This window comes from Apteryx mantelli, chromosome 1 (genome assembly GCF_036417845.1).
Source record: "Apteryx mantelli isolate bAptMan1 chromosome 1, bAptMan1.hap1, whole genome shotgun sequence".
NCBI lineage: Eukaryota > Metazoa > Chordata > Aves > Apterygiformes > Apterygidae > Apteryx > Apteryx mantelli.
The window spans coordinates 90,308,271-90,322,396 of NC_089978.1; the positions used below are offsets into that span (position 1 = coordinate 90,308,271).

At 36.7% G+C, this 14,126-nt stretch overlaps 1 protein-coding gene across 3 annotated transcripts in view; it reads left to right on the plus strand.

Moving 5' to 3' along the window:
- Positions 1-14,126, plus strand: part of POLA1 (DNA polymerase alpha 1, catalytic subunit) — a 216,034-nt gene that overhangs the window by 82,225 nt on the left and 119,683 nt on the right. For all 3 annotated transcript variants that reach the window (XM_067297476.1, XM_067297486.1, XM_067297496.1), the window contains exons 29-32: positions 1,224-1,429; positions 2,737-2,869; positions 5,212-5,343; positions 8,943-9,117. In XM_067297476.1, the coding sequence (XP_067153577.1) occupies positions 1,224-1,429; positions 2,737-2,869; positions 5,212-5,343; positions 8,943-9,117 (646 nt within the window). The remainder of the gene's footprint in view (positions 1-1,223; positions 1,430-2,736; positions 2,870-5,211; positions 5,344-8,942; positions 9,118-14,126) is intronic.

The following is a 14,126-nucleotide window of genomic DNA, read 5'->3' on the forward strand; positions in this document are numbered from 1 at the left end:
TTACCAAAAACGGATGAGGTCTGTTGATCAACAAATGGCAGCTGAGTATGGGGAAGTTTGTGGCTATCGTATGTTGTGGAAGAAAAGTGAAAAGTGTTTAAGTATATTTTAAAGAAAGGATGTGAAGAAAGTTATTTTTTGAAAGGTAGAAGAAATCTGATAAAAATGAGAGCTATGGGAAGCAGAAAAAGATGTTAAAAGCTTTTTTTCAGTAGAATATTATACAAAAGACATGCAATTTTAAGGTATAGGTTAAATACTTCTGACTTTGCTTGAAGTTTACTGAGAGAATAGGTAGGTTTTTTAGTTTGTCACCTGGATAGTGGCTCTTCTAAGAGTCAAATATTGAGCTTTTTTTATCCCATATACTTCTTTATCCCACATTGCGTCTTTTAAAAGGGTATGACCAATTTGATTAATGTGTTTTAATATTGTGTTCTCATTGGTTTTTAGAAGTGAATAAACTTCTTAGGTCTAAATAAGCACACACTCAAACCTAGTATTGCAACTGTGAAAGGTGTAGATCTCAATATTCTTTATTTCTTTGGCATAAGAAGTACTTCTTGTATTTCTCATTTGTTTGTTCTTTAAAAAGTAACAAGTGACTTTTCAGCAAACGTTTCTTTCGTTTAGGTTTCAACATTTTGCATCAATCATAAAACAATTTTCAGGAGAAAGAATTGTATCTGTTGATGAGGAAGTTATCTTCTGCCTGAATTTTCCCATCTATTAATGTCTGGTCTCATAGATTTCTATTTGTTTTTTTTTCCCCCAGATATTTATATCTGTGCCCCTTTTGGTCATTACTATCTTTTATCTCTTCCTGCTCAGTGGATCCTTACTCTGAAATCCCTCATTTGCTTGATTTGTGTAAGAGGCTAGATGAAGTAGCTGCCCTGGTAAAAAGGGCTGGAGTCAGTGATCTGCAAGGTCCTATTCAGTCTCATGTTTGTCTTCTATGCTTGACTTCGTTAGGGAATTGGATATATATACACCATACTGTAAATCCTTAAGAAGCCAATGGGAGAACCTTAACTTTAGAAGTAGCTCATACTTACTACTGTGTACTTGATTTCACTGTTAATGACATCTGCTGAATCTTTAAAATACATATGCAAACACACAGTGGATATTGTTACTTGTTTTAAACTTCAAAAGGATAACCTTCTCGATGAAAATTAAATGTGTCCATAATTATTAAGGTATTGCTCGTGCATTCACAGATCAAAAGTGAAGTGAACAAGCTCTATAAATTGTTGGAGATTGATATTGATGGAGTCTTTAAGTCCTTACTACTGTTAAAGAAGAAGAAATACGCTGCTCTGACAGTGGAACCAACAGGAGATGGGAAATACGTAACTAAACAAGAATTGAAAGGATTGGACATAGTCCGAAGAGACTGGTGTGATCTTGCAAAAGAAACTGGAAAGTGAGTTTCTTTGTGGTGGTGTCCTTTTTGCTCACAGTCTCTGTTTTAAACAGTATGCTCTTCATAAACATTGGATATCATGTGGCTGTTACATGAATGGTACAGGTTGGTTGCTAACATCAGTTTTAGGGTATCTTAACTGATTTTTGAAGGTGTTAAACATTAAATTTTGACATTGGTAACAAATTATACTTGTGGAAGTCCAAACGCTTCTAATTTCACTATCTGTTTTTGTATCTTCCTTGTAAGCTTTGTATTTGTGTTTTAGCAATTTTGTGTATACGGTTTAATAGAGCAGAGCTGAAGTCTTGTGAGATTGATAGGTTCTATCAGTGCATGGTGTCATAGGTTCAGGTTTTTCAGAGAGAGTGAAGAAGCTAGTGGTCAGCTCTGAGCATCCTCTAGTAAAGCGGACAGCATGCTGGGTGCATCCTGAAGACTAAGAGAAAAAGATCCCTTCCCCAAAGACCTTTTCTCTTCTGTTTTTCAAATGAGACCCTTCTGATATTTCATTATCATGATAGTATACTGGATTGATGATCATTTGATTAATTATCATTGCACAGAGCATTTTCATGCTTAGCTTCAATAGAGATAATGCACCAGTGAAAGAAAACTGGAGTGGGTGGAGAGGTGGTCATCTGGAAGCTGACTAAATTTGTATTACATGCAGCCTCTTTAAAATTTAACTTAAATGAATTGTGGTCCAAATGTATCCGAAAATGGATACTTCTTTACATTTGCAATAATACACCACGCACTTGCTTACTGTTCTTAAAAGATTTGCATTTTCTAAGAAAAGATGCATCATAATAGAAGCAAATTTTTCCAAGTTAGGAATGTATTAGTAATTAAAGCTATACAAATGTTTGAGAGTGTTCTTTAGTGACTAACTCTTCTGCAGCTGGCAGACCTTCCAACCACATTTTACAGAAATAGGCAAGACTTTGCTTACTTTAACTTTATATCTTCCTCCTCCCCCCTTCCCCCGTAAATCTTAGATACCTGCTGTGGAATAAGAAATGGCAAAGTAACATGGGAGCAAAAATTAGAAATCAGTTGGATTAATCAATTCCAAGTTATTGTTTAGTGTTAGAACTACTTGTAGTCATTTATTTTCAGTTAAAAAAAAATAAAACACAACATGGAATATCCTGGCAAATTTTTATAACTTTTGGATTAGATTTCATCCTCAGATTCTTTCTTTAATTTCTAGAGATTATGCAGGAGAAGACACGAATGTGTTTACCGTAATGGTTTTGTTTTACATATCTTAAGCTTTTTGTATTTCTAAACTCTTTTTACAGCTATGTCATTGGTCAGATTCTTTCTGATCAGCCCCGAGACATAATTGTGGAAAATATTCAAAGGCGGCTAATAGAAATTGGAGAAAATGTCATCAATGGCCAGATCCCAATAAATCAGTTTGAAATAAACAAGGTAAATGGCTTATTCCTTTCTCCCAGTCTTGCTATTTGCCAAATGTACTGTATTAAAAGTGTTGCCTGGTATTTTGTTTGTTTATTCTTGCACTGAATTCAGGCAAAAGATAATTAATCACCTACAATTTCCTTGAATGTTTGAAGATATTCCTAGGACTTTTTCTTGTATTTTTATTATCAGTGATTTAGGAACAGCCCTGGAAAAGCTGTACTGTTCCTAAATATTTTGACTGCTGCTCAAATCTTTTTAAACATGAAATATCAGGAGTGGATAATTGGCAAATAATTCTGATGTGGATCTATTCAGGTGCAACCATTTGAGCTCTGGAAATTGAAAGAAGTTTGAAAACATTACCAAGAATCCCAATAGGATGCATTTAGGTGGTAGCTGGGCAAAGTGTGGAGACTGTTCTGTTGGAACTAACTGGTTGATTACATCTGAGATAATAAATGAATCTCTCTTTCAAAAAAAAAAAAAACCCATAATTTGCATATGTATTAATTGTTATGTTCCCATCTGGAAGGTCTTCTTTAGCAATCTTAAGCTCTTCATAGAATTACCTCAATCTGATTTTTCTGTGTGTTTATTGTTCCTTTTGAAGGAGGTTTATTTCTTGTTTGATAAAAGCATTTTTTTAAAAAAAAAATCCTCTCCTTTCCCCCTATTTTAAGCAATACTTTTATTACATTTATACTATTTTCCTTTTTTGCAGATATTTACTCCTGGGTGCCAGTTCAGTATTGGTTTATGCATTGGCTTGGCTTTATGTAATCCTTGTGAAAAGAAGATTAATCCTTTCTGTTCTGACAGTGCCTAAAACCATCCAGTCCAGCATTTTAGTTTATTTGACACTGAATAGCATGGAACATACTGCAAGGATCTTACAGTAAAAATAAAGATACCTTGTGGGATTGGAGGCCAGTCTTGCTTTCTCAGAGTACTGATTTTGTGTCTCATCCCGTCCTGCTGTCTTCCTCATTGATTTTGTACTTTAATAATTACCTGATAGCTCACATTTTCTTCTTCAGGAAGAGTTTTCTACCAAATCTTTATTTTATATTCTTGGTTTTGAACACTTAAACTAAAGAGTAGAATGGAGAAGAGTCAAATGTGTGGGTTGTGTGATTTTTTTGTTTGTTTGTTTTTTGTTTTTAGAAAACCATACAAAAGCTTGTTATTTTGTTTATTTTTTCAAGATTTTCCTACAGTAAAAAGTAAAATATTCTGCTTCATCTACAGGAGCTTTAGGAAACAGGGTTCCATTTGTAGTTAATTTTTAATGAATCCTCAATGAAACCTATATTTTGGTCTTCAGTTCTGCCCCCCAGCCAGCTCGGAGTGTTTCATCATTAAAGTGTATACTATACGACCCTCTCACTCTTCTAATGGAAGAGACTTTCATAATTTTTTCCCATCCAAAGTCTCGTTCTCTTGTGGGCCAGCCTTCTGTCTGTTCTTTAAGACTGTGTTGATGAATCAGTTAAGAAATATCTTCAGGTTGTCATTATCAATGTTAGAGTAATTAAGCCACAAAAATCACTATTTAAAAATTTTGTCATCCATTTCTTAAAGACTGTTCTGAGTGTAAATACTCTAACAGTACTTAGTATCTCAGTAAAACATACATATGGAATAGTTTTCATTTTAAATGCTGAATATTCCTGTGTTTTACTCCTTCGGAAATACTAAAATTATGTATTTCACTATTAAATATGTAAGTTGTTTTTAAGAATTGGAATGATGATAAATATTTAAAAAATAGCATTTTCTTAAATGGAAAGAATTTAGTGTGAAATCTCAGTATATGGACTGTAAGGAAATATTTAAATCCAAATGTATCCTCTTGCTACACAGCTTGTTAAATACACTTAACTACTTGATATTCAGATTTACTTTATGACCTGAACTTGTGCAGGGATAAGGGGAGTAATCTCTGGATATATATTTATATTTTGCACAGTATTTCCAGCTTCAGTTTATTTTAATTTTAAAACAATTACAGTGTATCTGTAACTGTTACAACCTACCATGTTTTTTGTTACAGCCTACTGTGGTTTTATTGTGACATTTTTCAGGCAGTAATTGGAAAAGCATCCTCTCATTTTATTAAAAATAATATTTAAAGAGTAAGGACTGGTACCTAGGACTTAATGTCTGGGAAATACATTTATTACAATTTCTGCATCTTATTTTTGTCATATTGCAAATATACTTGCGAATAGTAGATGGATGAAGACAGCTACTATGTAATCTTGTCTTCTACTGTTCTAAGTTGTCCATCACCTAGGTAGAATACTTTTCTCTAAGTTATTTTTCTGTTTTCTCCTTTGATCTCTTAGGCATTGACAAAAGATCCACAGGATTATCCTGATAAAAAAAGCTTGCCACATGTGCATGTTGCCATGTGGATAAACTCTCAAGGAGGCCGAAAGGTGAAGGCAGGAGATACAGTGTCATATATCGTTTGTCAGGTAAAAATGTGTTTATTTATAGCTAAATGCTAGGTATTGTTTTGAGAGATGGCAAAGAAAGGCAACTCAACTCCTTTAAAAAAATGTTTTGACATTTCTTTGCAGTGAGATTATGCTGTATTTTAAAATAGTCAGCTTTCTGTATTAAATTCATGACAGTTTTACAGGGCCAGAAGGGATTGTTGTGATCAGCTTGGCTTATCTAACCATTCCCATACAGTAGCTGATAAAATTTCCCTGAATTAATTTCTTGGAACCGGAAGTTATTTTTAAAGAAAACATCTGATCTTAATTTTTAAGGAGAAAAAGTTCTGGTGGTGAAGGAACTGTCATTCTTGGAAAGCTATTTCATGGTTATATAGAGTCATTGTTATTTCCAGTCTCAGCATGTGTATTTTCAATTCCTAGTCTTTGGATCTGGCAGTGCTTCTGTCTGCTAGACTGGAGAATTTGAGGAGCCTTCTGTTTTCAGGTTTTTGTTTATCTTGTAAATGCTTTTAAAACTTGGGTAAAATGATGTCATCTTAGTGACAGTTGGAACAGCAAAGTGGTTGCTTTTCTTTGTACCTCCTGCACTGAGACATGTTTTTCATTTTTTTGCACTGTTGCCAATTTTTGAGTGCTTTCTTTGCACACAAATTGGATGCGTTTTGTAAATATGATACTGTGTCAGTGTCAAATATGGATTTACAACAGTTTTACAAATTTTACTGAAACTTTCTTGTTTGTATATCTGAGAACTGTTTTTGGCTACAACCCCATATTACTACTTCATGTTCTGTTGGTAAGTATTCAACATGATATCCTTGGGGTTTTTTGTTTGTTTTTCTTCCCCAAAGATGTAAACTGGGTCAGAATAGAATTAAATCTCTAGGCCCTTGCCTGGATGCTCCTTCTCCCTCCCCCAAAAAATCCCAACAAGAAACCCCTTAAATATAATACTGCATCGCACGTACTCCGAGTCTTGGGAGAAGAGTCTAAGTCTGATATTTAGTCTCATTGCTTCACTCTGAAATTAAGCTGCTAGAAGGTGTTCAAAAAATGCAGTTATGAACATGGTATGAATGTGTTTTGGAGGTGTGATTGAGAGGGAGGAATGTGCCACACTACATGTAAGTGGGAAGGGATTGCAGCACCCATCTATTACATGAAGTATAGCTCACAGCCCAAAGTTGCATATCTTACTATCCTTTAACATATTCTCCTTTCATTATTGATGAGTTGACTGTTTCTTTCCAGCCATTACTCCACAATGTTTTCATTACTCTGATCTTGAGTATAAATTCAAGGAAAGTTTAAATTCAAGGAGTATAAATTCCTCAGGAAAGTTTTTACCGTTCAGTTGATGAAAGCTCATTCAGAACTATGTAGAACTACTTGGAAAAGGTTTGGGGTTTGCTTTTTTGATGGCAAGTTCTTTTTGTCAGCAGTGGCTTTCCCTTCATCAAGCAGGCTTACTTTTTTTCTGCTGGTATGTTCACCTGATGAAGCTCTGTGGGGAGCTGTTGTGGAATTATTCTGACGTTGCTTTCCAATAAATGGAGCTTTGGTGAGCCAGCTTTTTCCCCTACAAACTTCTCTGCCTGTTGGTAAACTTTGCTTGTCCTGGAAAATACAGTTGTTATGGTAAAGTCAAGAAGCCTTTTAGTTTCATTCAATATCAGTGCACTGTTCTGAGTCGTCATACCATGTGTTTGAGCATCTGCTTAATATTTAGCAGTTTGTTCTAAAAAAACATGGCCTGAAACTAATTTGCTGCCTCCATGCCTGTTTAAAGGGAGGCAGGCTAAGTTCTGCTGATAAAGATGGGAAGTATTTAGCATTCTTCCTCAGCCAGCACTGTCTATTGTGTGCATTAAAGGAATGGAAAAGAACACAGATGACATATGTGGAATGTGTGCAACCACATTATCTGCTGTTTTGCAGCAGAGATGCTCAGAAGAATAAAGTCATGGATATTCTAAAAACTGTGCTGCTTGATTTTTGGATGTTTGATGTTAGTGTCTTTTAAAATTTTTAAACATTTTTTGAAACATGCACAACTTAGTAATAAGTACAGACATGAGCAATTTATATATCGTTATCTCAAATATATATACTATATTTTGGATTTGATAAGAAAAGATAAGTGTAGGGTGGATTAGATGGACCAAGGGATCTCTTATGACAAATTAATGGACTTGGTAACATCTACAGTGCACCACTCTTTCAACTCCTTCATCTTTAAAACTGAAATGTATTGTTTTTTTTAATTTAATCTGGAGTTCTTAGCTTGGCATGAAAAAACAGCCAAGACTTACGAGAGCTGGGCAATGAGTATGGCTGAGCAATAACACAATACAGAGAAGAATGTACTTGTTGAAAGAAGGAAGCTGAAGGAATTGCATTACAATTATTTTTGCAAAGCAGCTGGTTGAGCTGAATAGTCCTAAATTAATTTTGTTCTGAATACTAAGTTGTATGAAAGGAGTAGGAGGGACCAATGGCGTGTAGTCTGTCTTTATTAGTGATGGGTTTTCAGTCCATGGTTGCTGACCCTATTGAAGCCAGTATCTTATCTTAACTGAAAAATGAAGGTGTTACATGCTAATGCATATGAGTTTTATTTTGCTTTTAAAAAGGCAAAAAAAAAAAGACTGTACTTAGGGAAAAATTGATTTTTGATACTTCTCACTCCCACCCCACCACTCAGTTAATGTTTACTTCTATCACTGAATGCTTGTTAAGCTACTACTTTTAAGTTTTGACAAACATTGAAAATAAAATTTCCTAGTGTAGTTGTGGACTGGGAATAATACTCTACAGATTTAGTGAGTTATGTTTTCCAGAAGAATGCAATCTGCTTAGAGCTGAAACTTAATTCCTTCATTAACACTATTTTCATTTTAAATATCACCTTCCCAAATTGAATTATTTTCTCCTCATCTTCCTCTTTCTGTTGGAGAAGAATTTGGTGTACACTCGGAGCCTTGGAGTGGTGTTCCTCTTTTGCCTCATGAGGTCACCAAGTGTCTCAGTATTTTTCACTCTTTCAAATTGATAATATTGTCTCTGTCATTTATTTGCATGCCAATGACTGCTAGTCCTCTCACTCTGACTGTTCATTTTATTTGTTTCTTTATAGAATCTAAGCATATCAATTTCCTAGCAAAACAGATAACAGTTTTGATATCCAGGACTTGGAATTTGCTTGTTGTATAAAATGATAATGTTAGTTTAATACAAAGTGAATCTGAAATGCCTGCCTTCTGCATATTTTTAGCTGGGCTGATAGTTATAATGTGTTTTCATTGTGCATTTCAGAATTGACAGATGGGACTGTTTACTCTGTCTACTCTTACTGATTTGCACATGTAGGCTGCAATAATACAAGCTGGATTTACATTCTTGAACTTGCGAGTTGATGCCAGCAACAGCAATGCAATTTTTTTACTACTGTTGGATTTGTATTGGATGCATAATAAATCAACCGAGAGAGAGCAATTGTGTAACAACTTTGCATTAAAATAATACATGATACTTGAAGCCTAAGCTTCGTATAGACTGAACGTAGATTTTACTTTTTTCACACTTTGTTTTGTACGTGTCTCCTTTCTTAGGATGGATCAAATCTGAGTGCCAGCCAGCGAGCATATGCTCCAGAACAGTTGCAAAAACAAGACAATCTTACTATTGATACTCAATACTATCTATCACAGCAAATACATCCAGTAGTTGCTAGAATATGTGAGCCTATAGAGGGAATTGATTCTGTTCTTATTGCAACATGGTTAGGTAAGTATTCTAAATTCAGTTTATTTAAAGAGTTCCAAGAGACAAAGTGAGAAGCTTTAATGCATGTTTCTTAACAAAAATGTTTCCCAAAATCAATCCTCCTAGAATGAAGGATAACTTGTGTTACACAGTCTATAGAAAGCAGCTTGGACTGTAAATTTATTTATATGACTTTAGCAAAATAACACTTTTCAGAAGGTGCTCGTTAAGGTGCTCTTATAAACCTTTTTCAGAGTTTGAAAAAGTTACTGCTCACAAATGACAATACTGTTGCATATCTGAGATTTTCTTAAGTTACTGAAGGTGTAGTCCTGGAGTATGCAGTCTCTAGCATCTTCCCAGCGAGAAAACAGTCATACTTACAATGAATGGGTACAGATTTTTAGTAGTAGGTAAGTGAAGAGTTTTTATTTCTAGAATTGACCTGCTATATATTAAAAACATGAAAGCCTTAGTAATGGGTCTTCCTTTCTCCATATGGGATAGGCAAGTGCCCCCCCCCACCCCACCCCCCCAAAAAAAGAGAGAGAGAGGAGAAAGGAAGTGTTATAAAAAAGTAACTAGTGCTAGTGGCCACGGAATTACCAGTTTTTATTCAACTGGTATTTATTCAAATGAGCAGCATGGAAATGCTCTTAGTGCTGTTTTTCTTTTTAAGAGAATGCCTAAGGAATTGGAGATTTTTCTACCCAACTGTTAGTGCCTCCATGTCTTCCCCATTCCTTAGGCTTCTTTTTAGAAAAGAAGTATAGGTGCTGAAAAATTTTAAATGGTTCAGGGTCAGGCTCTTTCTCTGAAAATACCATGCCATGTCTGTAATTTGGTTTAGTATTGTTTCTTCCCTGAAAATGATTCATCAACAGACACAATCTTCTCGATGAACAGAAATGTTGTGATTTGTATCCCAAATCTAGTGCCTTACTTTTTAAAATTGTGTTACCCAGGAACATGGAAAATGTTGTTAAGCCTGCTGGTTGCTGAGTTCTTGACAAGACTGTCTTCTCTCACAAGAAAATATATATTTAGAGTTGCATAGTGTCAGTTTAGTAATCTCCTGCTTTGATGCTATGTGCACGTCCATCGGAGTGCAGACTTGCAGAAATGCTTTTGTTCAGAAACTCTGGAATGCTTGGAAGAGGAGTTGGACCATAGCGTTTTGTGTGCAGGTGTTGGCCAAGACCCAAGAATTGGTCATTTAAAACTAACAGGCAGTATGTGACCTGGCAGGATGGTTCATCTGGGCCAAAGGTTTGACTCATGGTGGGCTCACATTTTGCACTTAAAATGTGTGCAGGTGTAAGTTCCGGTCTTGTTGCCCCTCAAGAAGGGTGATTGCCATGAAAGATCCTTATCTCCCAAGACAGTTTGTGTAATGTGCAGCTTCTGCCATCTCCATAACAAGATGACTGTAAAAATAAATAAATGGGGGAGAGCTTTGGTTTTTGTGGGAGGGTGAGCACAGACGTGCTTGCGTGACTGCAAGAATATTTCTTGGAGGCACTGGTTGTTGCAGTGTGTGCCCAGGAACCCAGGTGCTTTGAGGAGGTGTCAGCCCTCTTGCACACGCAGGCTGACCATGCTAGTCATTCTGGTTGTGTGGCCTGGCCTCAGTGTACAGCCTTCCATTGATGCCAGAGTGCACTATGGGGCTTGTCAAACCAAAAAAGTCAAGTACTCTTGGTTTAGAGGAAGCAGTTTAAAATAGAGGTAAACTTGTAGTTTCTTTAGGTAAAAGACTTAAGATTTCTGAAGCTAATTGATTTCTTGCAAAGATTTTGTTTTGTAGAGTTCAGCTATAGAATCCAGAGTTGTTCCTCATTCACAACAGGTCTGATTCTCAGAAAAGACTAACTCCCTTTAGGCATCTAAATTAAGTGCCCGGATCTTAAGAGCTGTATGCTGCTTGGTAGCATTCACTGTTTGTGAATGCCTGTGCTGCTTTTTGCCCTGTAGTGCATTCAAGATGAAAATTTCCTTTTTGGTCTCTAATAGCATTATGCAGCTGAGAGTTTATTATTAGTATACAATTGTTGGTCTGAAAACCTGTATGTATCTGTTACAGTCTGAGATCTGAAGTACGTTCAGTTTGACCTTGCCGTGCTATGAAAATGTTACTTCCTTCTCCACCTTTGTTTTCTTGCGAATGTTTAAATCAAGTTTGCTAGTAGTCAGGTCTTTTTCAAAACTTCCGTTATATTTAAAATTTTATTCTTCTACATTTAATCAGAGTTGTACATGAATTGTTGCAAGTTAAGTTATTTTATAACTTTTTTTTTTTTAAACAATATTGGGGAGGTAGTCAAATACGTTTTTCTCAAAGGAATTGAAATAGCTTTCAGCATACAAGATGTCTGAGCTCATTGCTGTAAAACAAGCTAACAGGAAAACCATTCTCTGTTGTTACGTTCGACTTTTTTGTTTAGTATTTTCATCATGTAACACAGCCAAATCCGTGTTGTTTTTCCTGTCTTCTTAAAAAGAGGACATCTTCCATTTTGAAGAAGAAAGCTTCTGTTCTGAAGGATATCAGAAGTATCGTATTGATGGAATCAGGCTTGGTTGCTTCCTCATTGAGAGCATCCTCTTCTGTCTGATCAGATTTATTTTGTTATGTGGAGTGTAAGTCTGTATAGGGAGAATGGTTGTAGAAGGAAACATATAAGTTTCATATTTAACAGAATCTCTTTATTAGGTGAATGTTTCATTAACATGTCACCTCACTAGTCCAAGCAGATAAAATTGAGCTCTGCTTAGCAAAGCCTGGCTTATATTAAAATAAGCAAAAGTGTTTTTTTTTTTTTCCTTGTCCATGCTCAAAGCAAATTATTTTAACTAATCTATTTTAGACACTCAAGAACAAAAGCAAATAACTGCACCTAAAAATTGCAGAGAACTCTAAATATCACATTTATTCACCACGGAATCAAGCTGAAAATTGTCTTTTGTCTTTGGACTTTGTAGGAAGTCTGCCTGGCCTTTGAGAGTTGAAAATTCATTGTTCCTGAAAATGAGAACCTCACAGGCATAATTTTTCATTCATTCTCTTTTGTCTTGAAGTTCTTGAGGGGGGAAGAAAAGGATTGACAAGATGAGGCTTGTCAAGGTTTCTGATATGAAGATGTGCAGTCAATAAACCTTATCATCTTATATGTTTGGAGGCCTTGCTTACTTCATCCTGAAACTACCTGTATTTTTTTAAACAAAAAGAACTGTATTTGCAAAACACTTGTCTTAATATTTTGAAGTAAGGTTTTTTTTGTTGGTATATAAATACCACTCCCTTTGCATCTCCCCCCCTCCCCCCCATTTTTTCTGTATTCTCAAAAATACTCAACCATCATGGAGGTGGGGTCATTTAACCATAGGATTTTTGTAGTTTTTACCATATAACATCTTTTTCTATAAATTACAGAAGATACTGGCTGCAGAAAAGGAGTTTTCTCCTAGACTGTGTCATGGTCTTCTGAAAGAGAGGTACTAGGGCTTTACAGACAGATGTGCCTCTAGGTGCTCTGTAAATTGTTTGACATTTAGGCATTTCTTAGGAAGGTTTTCTAATGTTCGGGAGTTAGTCCTGGTTAGTCCTGGTTCCTGATCAGCTGTGTCATTATAAGTACTGCCCAGTCCTAGTCCCTCCTTCCTGCCAGTGTCTGTCAATGCCTTTAGTAAGGAAATACCCCATCACCTTAAAGGTACTACTTTTTTTTTTAACTTTTTTTTTTCTTAGAGAGTCTTTTAATTGGTGCCTTTAATATTTAGCAGCTACTCAGCCTAACTCCTCTTAGAGTAACTGGAATAGTTGTGGTCTCCTCATGGCATGTGAGAATTACATAAGGTTCCTTTGGTTTTTTTTATTAATTCTCTCACATTACACAGTGAAGTGAGGACAGAGTGACGAAACTGAAGATTAAAGAAAGGGTGAAAGTCCGTGACAGTACAGCGATAAACTCCAAAGTGTATGAATTTTGGTGTTTGTCATCTAGTTGGGTTTGGGGGGGGGGAGGGGTGCTCTAGGCCTATTTAGAAACTGGGCCTTGCTAAGCTGTGTTAGTGTGTGCCTTGCTGAGCAGATATTCCCCAGTGTCTTGAGTTGCACGACTGGATGAGAAGCTTGAGGAGATTAGAGCCTGCAGGTACATCTCTGCGGACGCTCCACAGAGAAGGGATCTCGGCTGCAAGGGGAAGTGCAACCCCTGCAGTGGGGCTTGCAATCAGAGTTTGTTAGCAGTGCAGGTTTGGCTTTAATGACAGGTTTAGAGACTGGCTTTTTTAGAGAGCAAGTTGTCCTCTTCGTATAAAGCTTTTTTTCTTTATTGCTGATATTTCTAAATAAAATAAAATACTGTTGTCTGGAGCCAGTCTTGCCTACACATGGAAATGTTTGTTGGAAGTTGACCCTACATTTGTGTCAGTGTAGTGACCTGACTGATCGACTATTTGCTTACTTAATTCACCACACCAGTGTTAAATTGGTCCCACGTCCCAGCCGTGCGTAAGAAGCCCTTTTAAGACTCCCATGCAGAAAGTGACCTCGCTTTGAAATACGGCGGGATCTGTTTCAGGCAAAGTTGAGGAGAAAATAGAAGCGCACGTTTTTAAGATGGAAATGCCTTTGTCGTTAGTTTTATAGCTCTGGATAAAATTCGCGGTTCGTGATTTGGGGACGTGGACGGTGGGACTCGAGCAGCCAGTTAGGGGCTGTGCGGCGCTGGACCTTGCCGTGGGTTTCTCCTTGCGTCGCTGCGGGTTTCAGCAGCAGCGCGCAGCCTTCACCTCGAGGTGGCAGCACCAGCCACTCTTTCCCTTGGCTCGCCACGTCTCCCGTGAGCCGGGGGGGAGGCAGAGAAACTTGTCAGCTCGCGTACCTTCGAGGAGAGCCTGCCTTCAGCCCAGCCTGCACGTAGAGGGCAAGAGCCAGAAACAAAACGCAGGCTTAGTTAAAGAGTCTGTGGAAGTAAGTAAATCTGAGAGCACTTTCCCACGCGTTTCCTTGAAAGCTGAAGCTCCGT